This window comes from Henckelia pumila, chromosome 4, assembly GCF_033568475.1.
Source record: "Henckelia pumila isolate YLH828 chromosome 4, ASM3356847v2, whole genome shotgun sequence".
Classification (NCBI taxonomy): Eukaryota; Viridiplantae; Streptophyta; class Magnoliopsida; order Lamiales; family Gesneriaceae; genus Henckelia; species Henckelia pumila.
This window is the reverse complement of record NC_133123.1, coordinates 12,548,502-12,566,141: the sequence shown is the minus strand read 5'-3', so window position 1 is coordinate 12,566,141 and position 17,640 is coordinate 12,548,502. Positions and strand designations below refer to the sequence as shown.

Sequence of the window (17,640 nt, the reverse complement as noted above, 5' to 3'; positions counted from 1 at the left end):
ATGGGACAACCTAGGACGAGTAGCCTGCTGCTCTAACAGAGCAGTAATCCCTGCCATCATATTCGCATTGGCCTGCTCCAATGCTGCTAGAGGGTTCTGCGGAGGTGGAGGTGTAGGTGGAGATCCCCCACGTCTGTTCATCGGTCTGGGAGGCATTCTGCACCACCACATATTTTTTTACGTAAATCGCCATGCATAACTAAGTGGTTTAAAAGTAATGCTAACTTAAATCCAAAGAATTAAATCATACTATAAACACTTAAAACTTACAGACCGGTAGCGTGGATTTCTGAGCTCGCATAGCAGTAATGACCCCTCCAAGAACCGTGCTCTGATACCAACTGAAACGACCCTAACTCTATAATTAATAAATAAATATGCGGAAATTTTTTTTTTATATATATATACTTACGAAATAAAATATGCACATATATGCCCATATATACATGCACAGAATAAAAAGATTTAAAATAAATAAATAAATAACTTAAATAAAAATTGCATTCTTTAAATAAAATAAATATCTGAGTCAAACATTTAATTAAAAATACTGCATAAGAAAAATGATTTAAAATTTGCATGCACTGAAAATATTCAAATAAAATATTCAAAACCACAACCACTGAAAAATAATTAAAAAGTGTAACATGCTGACATAATTAAAACATGCAATGTGACTCAGACATCTATCACGGTCACGGGGTCACTGCATGTCCGCTCATATGTCCTCGCCTCCGGTAGGAGCTACATCCTCCTCTACGAACTCACCTGCACCATACCAGTGTAGTGAGCCTAGAGGCCCAACATGCTAACATAACAAGGGTTTAAAATAATTTAAATCACTTTGATACTAATACATAACATAATACATAAACATTGTTGAGCAGTTAAATTTCTAACATCGCATGGTTGTATCCGTAGTGTAACCTTAAATCATACATTAAATACTGATCAGCGTGGAAACCAACGTACGTGGCGGTGACGAATCACCTCTTAAATTGGCAGTAAACTGCCCTTCAATAGTTCACATATGGGGACGAATCTCCCTTAAATTGTCACACTACTTCAACTTCCAACATAAAATATTTTATTATTGCTCAACCTTAAACATTTAATTATGCATAAAATTTATTTCATGAATGCATGTACTTAAATAAAATGTGTGTCCTTCATATATATTTAATTTAATTTCTTACTAACATATAAATATTAAAATAACTTCAATGCATAAAAATAATTAAAAATATAATCAGGACACATGCAAATTTCTCATGGATTGTACTGGACTGCTGGCCCTAACACTCAAGCCCAATTACTTAAAATCTGGCCCAATAACATACTTAAGCCCAATAAAATTGTTCTAAGCCCAATTAAAATAATTTAAAGCCCATAAAACATTCTAGGCCCAATAACAACTTAAACTGGCCCAATGAGCCCAAAAGCCCAAAGACTGGCCCAATAACTTTTATGGGCTCAAAAGCCCATAAAATTAATGGACTAACTTAATTAAAATTTTAAAAGCCCAAATAAAATTATTTGAGAGTCCAAATAATTTTATTTCAAATTAATTGGCCCAAAAACCAATTAATTCATAAAATACTTTAAAAATAAAAAGACTCGAGCCCGGCCCACCAACCCGGACCCGGACCAACTTAACCCGACCCACTACCCAACTGACCCGACCCGAACCACAGACCCGACCCGGAACCAATCCCTAACCCTACGCCCGACACCCCCCTTCCCTTCTCGGCTGCGGCCGTGAGCAGCAGCCACTCCTTGGCTGCTGCCGGCCTGCTTCGGCCGCCCAGACGTAGCCCACGTTTGGGCGGTTCGAACCTAGCCCCTGGACCCAACCCATGCAGCCCAGCTCCTAGCCGAACCGAGCCCTTCCCGAGAACCCTAGCAGCGGCCGATCTGCCCTTCCAGCCCTCAACCTGTTCGGCCTAGCCCAATTCAGACCATAGCCCAGCCATGGCTCGACTCTAAGGACCCTACCAGACCTATGAACCATTAGTCAACAGTCCTGGACCGATCCATGTCAAAAGAAACGTGAACATGCATCAAGAATTGGAAAATATAAACACCTCAAACCATAACACACTTGTTTTTCTGAAAAATTCTTGAAAGAATCCGATGCATACACACACACACCATTATCCACTGATATAGTACGAAAATTTGAGAAAGAAACATGCCTTTCACCGGAAACGAAGAGAAAAACAAGCGTGGGACGATTTCGGGACGACGAACAACGAACACACCTTCGAAGCTTAAAGAAAATCGAGCTATGGAGTCTTGGGGATGTCTGGAACGATGAAGAGGGTGATGGAGGAGAGTGGGGTGTCGGCTGGGGCTTGAATTCGTGAGGTTAGGGATATTAGGTTTAGGGTTTAATTAAGTTAAAGTATATGATAGTTAAATATAATTAAAAAGGTTTTAATTATAAAAATTATACCACTTAAAAATCTATATAAAATTTAATAATCTGATAAATAACTTAAATATATTAAAATCCCAAAATATCAAATTAATGGAATTTTAAAAAAATACTAAAAAGTCAATATTTTGGCTTATTTTGAATAAAATGGACTCCTAAAATTATATAAAATTAAATACTAAAAATTTTGAGGTAATAAAACTCAAAATAATATTTTAGGGCTCTAAAAAGGCTCATAAAATTAATTGGCTAGAAAGTTGTCATCTCGTCCGTCCACGGTCCCGTCTACGCGATAAAATAATTAAAATACTAAAAATCATAAAAATCACTAATTATGGGTTAAATGCTTAAAAATAAATTAAATCATGCACAAATAATTCACATAATTATTTAACCCATAAATCACAAATTTAAATAATTAAATACCCTAATTATGCATGCGGATTTACGTATTTAAAATACCGGGTGTTACATATTGAATCTGCAATGGAGATATTAAAGAATGTTCTTGGAATAGAACATAAAATTGAACTTTGGTGTTATGCTTGTAACTTGTTGAGCAAAAAAAATGCGGGTGATTTTTCTCAATCAACTTGATGATGATTGTCGGCTGGCATGGCTAAAGTATAGCCATGAAATGAGCAAGAAAAAAGATTGATTTTGATAGTGGTTTGTTTGCGCCTTTATTAGTGGTTTTGTTGCATCTTAAATTTTCTTTTGTTTTTGTTTCTTTATTATTATTGTTTTGATTGTAAACATGATACAATATTTTGTTGAAGTTGGTCAATGTTTTCTGTTTTGACATCTTATACTTGTTTATATATATATATATATATATATATATATTTATTTATTTATTTTTTTGGCATGACTTCAATATTTTAATGGAGCCTTGGGATGTTCAACATTGTGCTTTAAATCATTCAAATACATTTTGTGAGGAGAAACCAATTGGAGATGAAGATGGATTCCAAGACGATCCAGAGTGGTTGATTGTAAGGAAAGTAACATTACTTAGCATTTTAAAGTATTTCGAGACTTATATTCATAAAGTTCCATGTCGCACATCTTACCGAACGGGTAATAAATTTGTAGAAGAAGTATTAAATGGGCATGAAATAAGGTGTTACCAAGCTTTTCGTCTGACAAAACCTGTATTCTTTGATTTATTTCATGAGTTGACCCAGAAATATGAATTGTATCCCACTAGGGGAATGTCGATCTACGAGGAAGTGGGAATTTTTTTGATGACTTGTGCTCATGGTACATATAATAGACTACTACAAGAGATATTTAATCATTCAGGTGAAACCATTTCAAGACATTTTCATAGAGTTGTGAAAGTTGTTGGTAAGCTAGTTGAAGATATGATTAAACCTCATCCCAATTATATTGAAGGCAAGGATACCATATGCCTCAACATCAACGATAAAAGTCATTTTTCGACGTATGTTATATTTGTTTTGAATATCATAAAAATCACATGTTCATGTAGTAAAATTATTTATTAATGTGATATACTAAAGTGTTGATTTTAAATGATTAACAAGATTGCATTAGGACAATTGATGGTATACATGTTAAAGGCACGATTACCGCAATGAAAAACAATCCCATATATTGGACGCAAAGGTTTTCCTACGCAAAATATTCTTGTAGTTGCAGATTTTAATATGTGTTTTACATTTGTGTGGGCTGGATGGGAAGGAGCTGCTCATGATAGTATAATATTTGGAGAAGCTATTCGTAAGTCGGAACTTAATTTTCCTCACCCTAATGGAAAGAAGTATTACTTGGTTGATGCTGGATATTCACAGGATACATGGGTCCTTATAAAGGTAAAAATATAAGGTACCATCTTGAAAACTTTTGCCGAGCTAGGACCTTGCAACTACGTGCACCAAAAAATTTGAAGGAAAAGTTCAACTTTTCCACTTTTCATGCAGGAATTGGAGTTTGGAAAGCAAAATGAAATATTTTGGTTGATATGCCTTATTATCATATTGATGCGCAAAGAGAAATTGTGCTGGCAACAATGGAAAATCATAACTACATAAGAAAGAAAAATGTTTTAGACGAGGCATTCCAAATGGCTGAGTATGAAAGTTATCAACCATCTATTGAGCCTAATATATCTACTGCAAACTCTACGACTGAGAATGAAGATAATCCTGACAATGTATATTGGATGGCGGTGCGTGATTCAATTGCTATGAAAATTGCCAGAAGTGGACGATAATTTTAGCAATACATTTTTTTTAAAGTTTTTTAATTAGTTAAATGCATGTGCTTGATATTCGATCATATTTTAACAGCTTAAAATTTTAAGTAATCAACATCATTTTGTTGTTTTCGTTAATTCCACAATATATATATTTAATTATAGCTTTCTCTATCAATTTGTTATATATATATATATATATATATATATATATATATATATATATATATATATATATATATAAAATTTAAAATATGTTTCGTTCTATCATTTTTTATAATTTTAAAAAACTAAATTATGAAGATAGTATTGAGTAATTTTAAAAATATATTATAACATTAAATATTTTTTAAAAAAATTCAAATCATACTATTTTTATAAATTAAAATAAAAAATAGTTTTTTATTTAAGTTTAATATTTATCATAAAATTTTAAAATTATTTTCATGAATATATAAAATTTACATCACCTTCATATTATTATACCTTTTTAGTAATTTTCACAGTAAAAAAATCTTATTATACCAAACACAAACATCTTTAAGTTGTTTAGCATAAGTTCATCCAAGCACTTTAATAGCTTATTTTTAAAATAAGACCTAACAACTTATAAATTATTTTTAATAAACTTAGCCAAACACCCTCTAATACCATAATCTTGAACCAAATAACATAAGTATAGAATTACTAAAAACATAGATCTTTGAAATAAATCATCATATAAATAAATAATTGAAATAAATCTTAATATTTGAATTTTTGTCTATTTACTTTAAATACTTTGAAATTTTTGAAAACACTATATCATTTTTACTATAATAATTGATTTATTTTCGAAAACTTTTTATTAATATTCTATTTGAATTGTCCTCATAATAGATTTTTAAAATAAATCATCATAATAAATAATTGAAACTAATATTGAATTTTTGTCTATTTACTTTAAATATTTTATGAGAATATTTCAAAATACTATATATTTTTACTATAAGCATTTATTATTTTAGAATTTAGAATTTTTGTCGTTTTAATTACTTTAAATATTTTTTGAAAATTTGTCAAAATGCTATATAATTTACTATATTCATTTGTTTATTTTGCAAGAATTTTATATTGGAATATTGCAATACATGGACGAAATGAAAAAAAAATCATATAATAACATATAAAATTTATGTATGAAAATTTGACACAATTAAGAGTAGGAATGAAGTAAAGTGGAAGAACATATAAATTTTATGTATGACAAATATTTGACACAATTAATAATAGGATAGAACTAAAGTGAAAGTTATAAAATTAAATAGAGTCCATTAAAATAAAAGTTATATGTGAAATTATTGTCTTGAGCATTTTTCAACTTTGTCCCTTTTTTTTTTGTAATTGTAATTTTATAGATATAACCCTCATTATTATCTCATTTATATAGAATAAAAGGATAAACATGTGTATACACAATGCAAAAAATTTACCCCTACATTTATACTTTTATATTAGAAAAAAGAAAAAAAATAGAGAAATAGATTATGTACGACAAATATTTGACATAATTAATAGTAGGATAAAATTAAATTTGAAGTTATAAAATTAAATAGAGTCCATTAAAATTGAAGTTATATGTGAAATTATTGTCTTGTGCATTTTCATCTTTGTGCCTTTCTTTTTTTTTTTTTTTTAATTTTACAGATATAACCCTCATTATTATCTGAATTATATAGAATAAAAAGGTAAACATGTATATACACAATGCAAAAATTTTATCCCTACAACAATATTTTTATTAGAGTAGAAATAGGTAAAAATAGGTTTACATATATAACCTTCATTATTATCTCATTTATATAGAATAAAAGGTAAACATATATATACACAATACAAAACTTTATCAGTGCATTCATATTTTTATATTAGATTAGAAATAGATACGACTCATCTTCAAGGGCGGAGGCAGGCTTTGCCCGGGTGGCCCAAATTTTTTTAAAATTTTTATATGGCCCAAAAATTAAAAAAATTAAGTTTAAGTGTTATTTTTGGGGCTAATGTTATAATAGCCCGGGTAGTCCAATTAAAAAAATGAAGAAGCCCACCTTTTAGTTCTTAAAATTAGTCCAAAAAAAATTAAAAAAAAATGGGTTTTTCTTCAAATCTACTATTGTGTTAGTGTCATATTCTTCACTCTCCATCTTATAAAATGCTCTGACATTATAATGCTCCCAATTTTATAAAGTATATATCGACCAAACAATTATGAAATTTGTATATACGCTGAGAAATATTTAATTTTTTTGTAACTAATTTTGATGCGATTTTTTTTTTGTTCTTTTAAATAAAAAATTTTACTATTTTTTCTACAAAAATCGGTGTTTTCAGCTTTCATGATTTTCGGATTTTTTGCTAAAAAATTTTAGCCTATGGAACTGAAATCCTGGTTCAGCCATTCCTCATCTTTCATGTATGTACGTTTTATACACAAAAACTAGAAGAAATCCTTATGTACACTCACACACCCCACCTTTTCAACTGGTTTGCGTGCGTTCCAAAGAGGCAGGCCAACCATTTTTAGCATGAGTTCTCTCTGTTTTGGTCTTCACTCGAGCTTGAATCAAAGGCTCATTTACCATAGCCTCTTCGATGTTTCTCTGAACCATATAGCATAATTCATCAAGAGCGAGCATTGAGAAAGGTTCTTCAATCAGAACTCCCACCTGCACAAAAAAATAAAATAAATAGAAACTAAATCAACGAGTTAAAAATTCGGACGTATGGGAAGATTGAGGCCGGAGTTTCACTGCTTCAAAGAACATAATTAGAGAATTATCAAGGGGTACCAGCAAATGAAAACAATTGATGATATGCTACTTGTATTTTCATACTAAAGTTCGAGTTCGAATTTGATCAAGATGGCTCAAAGTTCAACCACCACCCTGTTTTCGCTTCGTTTCGGCTTGGATTAGAGCTTGAATTTGAATTTCAGTAGTGATTATCAGTCTTCTGGCCCAGAAATCCTTGCAAGAGTATGAAGGGTACAAGGGTAAAAGAAATTACCTCTTCAATGCAGAATAAAGAAGCAGCACTTATAAAAGTTGCAGGCACCACAATCCAATGGCAATCATCCCAAAGTATGATGGGGAGAGTGAAATGCCACATGACTAGAAATCTTGAAGTTAATTGAGTGTATGACAGAGGAATAGGTATGCCCATTAATTGTTCACACACCCCAATTCCTTCATGAAAACAAGAAAGTTTTGACACCTGAAATAAAATTTGGACATCAATATCAAATCACTTAAAAAAAAACATGTATATTATATGGTTTTTAAGCCATACATCATGTAATGTAGCAATGACTAACGTCAAATGTCTTCAATGGTTGTTGCATACAATATCATAATAACTGGATGAAGTAAAAAGGTGGAACAAAAGTTTCAATGTGACATGTAGAACAACAGATGTAATGAATAAACTTCAAGAAAAATATTATGCAAGCAGAGGTAATTTGACACTAAGATACTGTTAAAAAATCACTTCTTCTGATAATAGTCTTTACTTAATACTGGTAATCAACCGCTCCAAATTCATTGTCAAAAATCACACGTGAGGCCAATTTAATGAAGTATAAAGTTGGCTACACCAGCATCTGAGGTTTCAATACCTCTGCTATGATATCATGTTGTGAATAAAAGATGAGGTCGAGTACGAGTCGTTTAACCAACAATACTTTTATACTTTAAAAGTTACTACTATATATGAATTATGGCTGATTTGAGAACCACTTAGACCATAGTTTCCATAATGTGAGAATTGAGAAATGAATTATACCAATAGATGGCGCTTTGTGTCCTCCATATCTAGCAGCTGAAGGCTTTGAGAGATGAACTCCAGGATGCAGTTGGGATGATGTTTTGAACTGAGAACCACGGCTAGATCATCCGACTCAAGCATATTTTGAAGATCTTTCGCGATATCAGAATCGTATACAATATGACACTGCATAAATAATCAGTGTATCTCAGTACATTCAACCCGATTTTTGTGACATAATGGACAGTATTTCGAGTAATCCAAACCTTGAGAGCAACTGGGAACGCAATTATATACCGCAAAATCGCATTTTTAAGAGCAGCATCACTTGGACTCTTCACACTAGCAATCACCTGCGTGGCAAAGTCATTAATCGCCGCAGTCATCTTAGTCCAAGCCTTCTTTCCTTCCTCGAACCTCGAATACGAAGCCTCGGTCCTAAACACGAGAAGCAAAGCCAGAGCAGGAGCAGTCAGCTGATAAGGCAAAGACGAGGCACTCAGAACAGGGAAAAACTCCGGGAGCCAATGCATCGAAACCGCGGTATTGTAGCCTGCGACGATCGCTGCAACGGACGTGAACACGATCACGGGTGGTATCAAAGACAGAATAACGCGTGAACTTAAGCTGGACAAGAAATGCCTCACATGCCTGAAGGAGCTTCTGTGCTGAACCCAGTTTTCGTGGTCGTAAAGATATCTTTTTTGCTTCATGCCTCGCTCTTTTACGGCGTCCGCCCAATCGGGGATCACTCGTAGAATGGAGAAGAGGGTTGGTTCTCGATCGTTTGGAAGTGAGGAGCTTGTGTTTTTGGTGGGCTGGCTGCAGAGTACTAGTTTGGCTAGTTTGTGAAGATTCTCATTCTTGGAGGGGAATTGGAGGGGATTGGGGTGGAATTTAAGGAGGGAAAGTTGGGAAGAACATGGAGATGGAGGGATTGGGGTTGCCATTGATGAGGTTTTTGGAGAATTCAAGAGGGATTTGACATTGCATGTAGTGTGTGTGTTTTGGTGCGTGAAAGATGTTTGGATAATAGGTGGTTGTAATGTTGGGGCAATTGGGCGTGTGAACCAGGTTTGTTGGGCTTTGGTTCGGATAGTGACAATGGGTTTTGGATGAAACGGGAGAAATATTTTAATTCCATTTTGACTCGGATATAATTTTTTGGGAAAATTGTTTTTTTTAGTCCAGAAAACACGTGAAATGCGAAACAAAGGCATTACTTTTTCTAGTGCCTATATCAAACACGCATCTTCGTCTTTCTTTGAGGATATGAAAATTACAATTTTTTTGGAGATGTAGATCTTCTTTAATTTATTTTTGATCGAGTAGGTGTTCTTTAATTAATTACAATAGTTGGAGGGAATGAGATATAATTTTCTTTCGAGTTTTTGGCATTTCATGATGTTGAAGCACAATAATATGCAAGATAAATAGGTGGAAAAGAGTCTTAAGCCATGTAAATATCCCCAAATTAATCGATTAAACTCAGTTGTAAAAGACTATCATTTCCTCGTCGTTCTGTTGCTAGAGTGTTTGGTTCAGTATGGAGGAATTCAAACTGTCATAAAGTCTTTAAATATTAACAATTTAAATAAACATCGCAAGCAAGGGTCCATAGCTCAGTGGTAGAGCAATTGACTGCAGATCAATAGGTCACCGGTTCGAACCCGGTTGGGCCCTTCGTTTCTTTTTTTTTTTCTTTTTGACACATGCATGAGATGCAACTTTTTAAATATTATATTTTCGATCTTATTATTATTTTTCTAACAGATTCAAAAAAAATTATTATTTTTCTAAAAAAAAAGAACCTCTTTAATTAATCAGTATGATATCATTTCTATATATTTAGCATCGACTATATATCTGTGATACACTAATTTTTTAAAATTAAATTCAATTAAAGGATCTCATAAAAAATCATTGATATGTAAAAAAAATTATTAAAAAAAATGATCTAAGATCGCATTGTATTTGTTAGTTGGTTAGTTAGTTAGTTTTTTTTTTTTTTTTAAGCAATCGCATTGTCTTTGTTAGAATTGATTTTATGGTAAGTTACCAAATAATGAAACATAAATATATACTACACGTTGCTTAATTTATCAGCAGCCGGCCGATTAAAGGTTGCAAACTATACACGCTCACCTTAGAGGGATATTTCTTTTCCTCCGTAGAGTGAGACTAGTCTGAGATAGTTTCACAAATAATAGATTTATCTTACAATTTGATATGATCTATATTTATAGTGAAAATAATACTTTTATATAAATATAATATTTTTTTTATGAATAAAATCGAAAAAAAAGTGTCTCACAAAATCTACCCGTAGTGTTTTTTAATTTTCTACGGGGCACTTTGAGATCTCTTTTTGGTTGCATTATGAATCAAAACAAAAGATACCTTGTTGCGATAAATTGACTCCGACAGCTTAAATATTTACTGAAAATTTCAAAAAGATTTCCTTGTTTGTACCAATCAACTTAGCACTAGGACCAAAAAGATTCAATCTTGGACCCAAAAACAAGATGACAAATCTGCCGTTAATTTCCATTTTAAAGTAACACATGCAAACCAATTTTACCTTATCATTCAAAACTCTATAAATTCCGCATGTCACAAATGCGAATTTGCCAACACAAGAATCAAAACTCGAAATTTAAAAGGCAAAAAAAAAAAAAAAAAAAAAAATGTCGAAGCAAGCTCTCTCATTTTCCCTCATTCTCCTTTTCTGTACTCTAACTATAATGAACACAATCTTTAGTGTTGAAGGGGGATCATGCAAGCCTAGTGGCAAGATCAAGGGCAAGAAGCCCCCGAAACACGGATGCAACACGGACAACGATTCCGACTGCTGCCAAGAAGGCCAACTCTATGATGTCTACAAATGCTCGCCCCCCGTTTCGGCCCGCACCAAAGCCGTCTTAACCATCAACGGCTTCGGGCCGGGGGCCGATGGTGGAGGGCCGTCTGAGTGCGACAACAACTACCACTCCGACGACATACCGATAGTCGCCCTCTCCACCGGATGGTTCAACAAAATGAAGAGGTGCTTCAAGAACATCACCATTCACGGCAATGGGAGAAGTGTGGAGGCTATGGTGATTGACGAGTGTGATTCCATGAGGGGTTGTGATCACGATCACGATTATCAACCGCCGTGCGCGAACAACATCGTCGATGCTTCGAGGGCTGTGTGGAGAGCTTTGGGAGTGCCTAAAAAGGATTGGGGTGAGATGGAAGTTCAGTGGTCTGATCACTCTTGAAAATTATATATATAATTAAGGGCCTGCATGCATGTTTTTTGTTGGAACAAGTGATCTTCTGATGGATGCAGCATTGTGTTGTGTCACAATTCAGTGACCTTGCTGCTTTTGTTTGTGTGTTGCAAATAATGGTTTATACTTTGATTCAGTGATCTGTGCATCATCAAATTGTAATACATGAAATAAGATGATATGATTAATTATAAGAAAACTTACTTCGGCCACACGTATTATGTGTTTGTACAGCTTAAAATTAGGGATCTTTTAAAATTATCCTACTTGGTTGGACCCCAACTATTTTTCACTGCCTCTTCAACTTTTCAAAAATAAAAACCCACATGATAAAATACACTACTTTGGAGGGAATTTTTTTTAAATGTAATTTCCCTCCATTTAAGTCAAACCACAAAAACTCACCTCCCATGTGATTTCTCATTTGGGTTCATTAACACAATAAAGAAGACATGAAATAAGTACAAGTTACGTACTTAACTTGAAGAAAGAAGATCTTCTATTTTGGAGTTGTTAGTGGACTGTAATTGTGGAAAACCGGCATACCTGACAATCATTCCATCTTCAAAGCAAACGCCGATAGGAGATTGCCGAGATGGTATATGTCACGCTCTGGGCTCAGGTCAGCTCGATTGTATAAGGAGCCCCTTCTAGCAACTACTTTGTATTCGTATCTGTTTTACGAAAATGATTATAAACCCAAATTGCTATAGAAGTCAATTGTAGCCCATTAAAAAATTCATTTTAATTTTTTTAAATTTTCTCATGTTGGACAGGAAAAGATATCGCAATTACCTCTACTTCAGAACGCGACGTCCTCGTCGCGACCTGACATCTCGATCCACCAGCACCGGGAATCTAGAGGCGACTTCTACAAGTTCAAGAGACGTCATTAGCACTTTTTCCCGCAAATTCAAGGGGTGGCTCCCACGCACGTAGAACTTTGCTCCCATGCATATCCTTAATGAGAAAAGATCATCAAGAGGGTTCAAGAATGTTTAGAGGTCCAAATCTCTAGTAATTTGTATTTGTACCACCACTATCATATGAATTGATAATAATCAAGTCGGAAACAATTATCATATTCAATAACTAATTATCATATGATTAATTGGTAATAACCAAGTCAAAAATTTTCATATATTTAATAAGGAATACCATACGAGTGTGCCCATCACATGTTTGGATCTATTTCGAGTCCATAGCCAATAACCAATGCTTAGGCCTAGCTCTAAATGGTAAGATCGGCCCATAAGAGTAGGTGGTGGAGGCGAGACATATAAGAGTTGGAGTTATGCCTAGTTATAGCTAAGGAATGTGACAAGGGTAAAGATGAACTGTAAAAAGTTAGGGATGAGCTTTGGAGTTGGGGAGCCGAGAATGTGCTAAGGTGAGAAAGTGATAAAGATGTGGGGATGAGCCAAGGAGTCGAGGATGAAAATGGTGAAAGAAAGTAGCTAAGATAGAGCCTACCCAAGGTGGGTGAGCCCTCAGCCTCATCCTCGCCTCAAGGGCGACTCATACTTTGCATCACTCGAGGAGGGCAATCTTCGGATAAAGAAGCGCGTGAGTTACACGCACGTGGTCCCTTATGTAAAAGCCCATGTCCCCTACAGTCCCTTTTATAAATACCGGGATGGTTCATTTCATTTAGAACTCATTACCTTCGTTTTGAGGGACGCACAATCTCTTCTTTTGCTTAGTCATTCGCGTCTCTCACTTGAGCGTCGGATGTACTGCGTCGGGACATCCTATCGGACCCCTCTAACACTCTTTTCTTGGTTTTAGGACGTCATCCTGGAATTGGAGTTTTGGGGCTTGGCTTGGATTCGGACCTTGGATACGACCCTCCAATTTTAGTGAGCTGATATAAGTATTTTTGATAATGATCAAGTGGGAAACAATTATCATATTCAATGAAAATTTTGTTTAAAAAAATCACAATTAAATTTTTTCTTTTTTTTTTTTTAAAAAAAAGAGTCTTTACAAACACTATTTAAAGAGGGTCAAATTCATTTTAAAGAGAAGGTTAAATACTGCATTAACTTTCTGTCCAAAAAATTTCAGTGATTACGTAATTATAATGAGCTTTGCCTAGTGAATTTCACATCTTAGTAATCTGGTCCTAATTAAAGCTGGCATATTATATTTAAAACTTTTCTTGTTTCTTTTGTGATTCTTATTTCATGTAACGTGGATTTCTTATGTTATGTTTGTTGATTTTTTTAGTATTTTTTGCTTATCTCCGAAATATATTAATTTTTCACAAGAAATATTGGACATGTGATATAATATTTGTTTAAGAACACATGGGCAAAATGATCCTTTATTTTGTCTTTGTTTGGGTCTTTTTTTTTTTTTTTAAATACTGACATGACATCGAAAAATACCAATGTGATACTACAAAATACTTACATATTGAAATTGGGATATATATTTTGAAATATCAACTATCCAACTAGTGTAGTTTGTAGGCTATTGAATTAGATCAGAGATTTGCTTAGTGCCCACCGATGGATTGCGGCCGCAGTTCTCACATAAAAAAGGGTCAAAATCTAAAACACAACTTAACTTACACGAATAAGCCCAAAAATTGAATACTCACATAACTAAAATACAAACAAATTTAGAGGATCATTTTGACTATTATCCCTATTCGATATTAAAATATAATATAATTTTTGTTCAAGGACTAAAGAAAATAATACAAAATACGAATATATATCTCATGTTTTTCATATTGTATTTCATTCATGATCATGAAATTTATGTTTTCTATTTTTCCATTCACTAATAGAGATGAACTGTAAATTAAAGTGATTCAAAAATAAAATATTCGAGGGCTGTTCTATATACTTTTAGAAAACCTTAGTAGCCTTGTAGCACCAAAATCATCCATACTCTATAGTTTTAATTGGTATGTAGATTGTATATATGTAGCATCAAATATAACCAGTATCGGTTTGCACTCTTGTAGGCTTATACGATTAAAATAATTAGGTAAAATATTATTGAAAGTTTCAAAACACTACTTTAAGAAAATTAAAAAGAACTCTCATAAAGTTTAAAAAAAATGTAATTTGATAAGAAGTACTTGTTGGTAATTTTTTTTGTAATTAAAATGTAATGTATATGCCGACGAGTCGATGACGTGTAGTTCATCTAACACCAATGTCTCAAGTGTGGAATGATTTCTCGGATTCAAGATCCAATTATAACAAAAATATCTACCCGCTCAAAAATAAATAAATAAATAAAATGTAATATATATGTTTTGTTTGGTGGAATACCGCTTACTATCAGAGATAGCCGATCGTTTAATTAAATATTATTTTTTCCCAGCAATATGAATCAAAATAAGAGATTCCTTGTGGTAAATTCATTCATTCCAACCAGCTAAGTAAATTGTATTGCGTGGAATTTCACAAGGATTTCCTCGTTGGTGTCAATCCACTTAACAATGAGACCAAAAAGATTCAATCTGGGCCCCAAAAACAATGAAAATCTGCTGTAATTAAAAATGAATTTACTCTACCTTTTATACACTATAAAAATGCATGGACCAAATGCAAATATCGCCACACAACTCAAAAGCAGAGGAAAAAATGGCCAATCAGGCTCCCTTTTTTTGGCTCATTATCCTTCTCTGCACTCTCACAATGTCCTCAATCTTTAGCACTCATGTTGAAGTAGGAGCATGCAAGCCTAGTGGCAAGATCAAGGGCAAAAATCCCCCGAAAAACGGATGCAACACGGGGAACGATTCCGACTGCTGCAAAGACGGCGAGTACTACGACATCTACCGATGCTCTCCCCCTGTTTCAGCCCGCACCGAAGCCGTCTTAACCATCAACGGCTTTGGCCCCGGGGCGGACGGCGGAGGGCCATCTGAGTGTGACAACAAGTACCACTCGGACGACACACCGATAGTCGCCCTCTCCACCGGTTGGTTCAATAAGATGCAGAGGTGCTTCAAGAACATCACTATCTATGGCAATGGGAGAAGTGTGCAGGCAATGGTGGTTGATGAGTGTGACTCTACCATGGGTTGTGACAAGGAACATGACTACCAACCTCCGTGCCCGAATAACATCGTCGACGCTTCGAGGGCCGTGTGGGAAGCTCTCGGGGTGCCTAAAAAGGATCGTGGTGAAATGAAAATCCAATGGTCCGACGACGCTTGAGATTCTGGATTCTAAGGTGGTGTTAAAGAAGAACTTTTATGAAACATTTCTCAGTTTTTTCTTTAAAAAATTTCAAAATTTTGTAAAAAAAAAGCTGAAAAGTAGATCCTACAAATTCTTCCGAATACTGACTTACGTGAAGATCGAATAATAGCATTGTGTCACAACTCAGTGGTCTTGTGTGGAATTGAGGAATAAGGGGGGTTGCATGTATATTTGTGGTTTACTTTTAGTTCTGTGCTTCATCAAATCGTTACAAATAAAATAAACATCAGTTCTATATATTATATGCCAGCCTACACATACACATATCTTATTGACTTGTATGATCATAAAGATTGATATTCCATGCGTGACTAATTTCAAATTCTTTCGGAAGATTCAATTTCTAAAATACATATATAATCAAATTTTATCAAAACTAATGGATCACTAGCATATTCGGCTGATTATTTGGAATTCTTTGTGTTAGTACGAGATATTAACTCTCATTAACCTAAGTGATGAAATCCATATATGTTCATATAGTGCCTTATAATTCAGCACATGAAATCCCTGTTACTAACAATAATTCTGATTCAATTTTTTTTAAAAAAAATTTAATTTAAGTCGAGAGATGATTGTTATCATTGAATATTGTATCCAATGTCACACCCTAAACTCGAGACCATGTCATATAAGCTACGAGTCATGGGCTCTCATTCATGAGTTCCCGTGCTATGAGAAAGTTGTACAGGCACGCTAAATTCCAAGCCCAAATCAATCCCCATCGTAATGTTTAGGCACAAAAAGTGGATCTTAATTCCCTTACCATGATAACTGATTAGGGCCTGCAAGGACGGAATCAGAGTAATAATCACTTTAAAATTTATTTATTTATTTTTAAAGCAATCGGTATAACATATAAATAGCGTGAGTGCGTAGGCATTGATAAAAAAAAATATTAATAAGGGAAAATTAGCGAATATTTTGAAAATTGGTAATAATTAGTCTAATAAAATCTTGTTGGTATATTTGTTGAAAAAACTTGAATATGGCAAAAGAAAACAGAAAAAAAAAAATTCAACAGTTGAGGCTCGTATTGAACACGATTTTCTTAAAAAGATTTTACCTCACTCTTGTTGCTTACGGTGTTTGGCAATCTTCTCTCAAGATACAACAACTTCTACTTGTGATTATAGCACAACAAATCACAATTTTCTTAACCAAAAATGTTTTATAAACTCTCTTTTGTAGAAAGAAGAAGAAGTAAAATTGTATGCAGGAAAGTGTTTGAAAAATCTGAGAATCTTCTTAAAATTATTAAAAAAATTCTCATATTTATGTTGTTTTGGTGTAAAGACAAAATTTTTCAATCATATAGTGTGTCTTTTGGCTTAAATAACTGACAAATATCAATGTCAAAAACCATCAGAAAATTTGAAAAAAACACGCATCTTTTTGTGAAGAAGAAGCACCGATGCAGGGGCGCAATATATTGTGCCCCTGCGCCACTCCAGGCGCCTTGAAAACTTCCAAGGCAGAAGCTCCAGTGCAGGGACGCAATATATTGCGCTCCTACGCCACCCCTGCTTTCCTGGGCAAACGCCCAGGCAGCATCACCAATGTAGGGGCACTACACCTCAATTTTCCATTTTTTTTTTTCTTTTTCTATTTTTCGAGCTTCTCATCCCTTTTTTCTTTTTCGAGCTTCTTATTGCTTAATTTCAAATCATTAAGCAC

General features: G+C 33.9%; 2 protein-coding genes and 1 non-coding gene across 3 annotated transcripts; 2 read left to right on the top strand and 1 right to left on the bottom strand.

Moving 5' to 3' along the window:
• Positions 1-7,097: 7,097 nt before the first annotated feature.
• Positions 7,098-9,435, bottom strand: LOC140863896 (voltage-dependent chloride channel 1, chloroplastic-like). The gene is made up of 4 exons (XM_073267671.1): positions 8,726-9,435; positions 8,478-8,645; positions 7,704-7,910; positions 7,098-7,363 (listed from the first exon to the last, which is right to left on the bottom strand). The coding sequence occupies exons 1-4, from the start codon at positions 9,407-9,409 to the stop codon at positions 7,175-7,177; spliced, it is 1,248 nt and encodes a 415-aa protein (XP_073123772.1). The 5' UTR covers positions 9,410-9,435; the 3' UTR covers positions 7,098-7,174.
• A 635-nt stretch (positions 9,436-10,070) lies between these two features.
• TRNAC-GCA (transfer RNA cysteine (anticodon GCA)) lies at positions 10,071-10,142 on the top strand. The gene has a single exon. It is a non-coding gene; the product is annotated as a tRNA-Cys (tRNA).
• A 1,004-nt stretch (positions 10,143-11,146) lies between these two features.
• Positions 11,147-15,918, top strand: LOC140860494 (putative ripening-related protein 4). The gene is made up of 2 exons (XM_073263505.1): positions 11,147-11,716; positions 15,433-15,918. Exons 1-2 carry the CDS (start codon positions 11,147-11,149, stop codon positions 15,916-15,918), a joined length of 1,056 nt encoding a protein of 351 aa, XP_073119606.1.
• Positions 15,919-17,640: the final 1,722 nt, after the last annotated feature.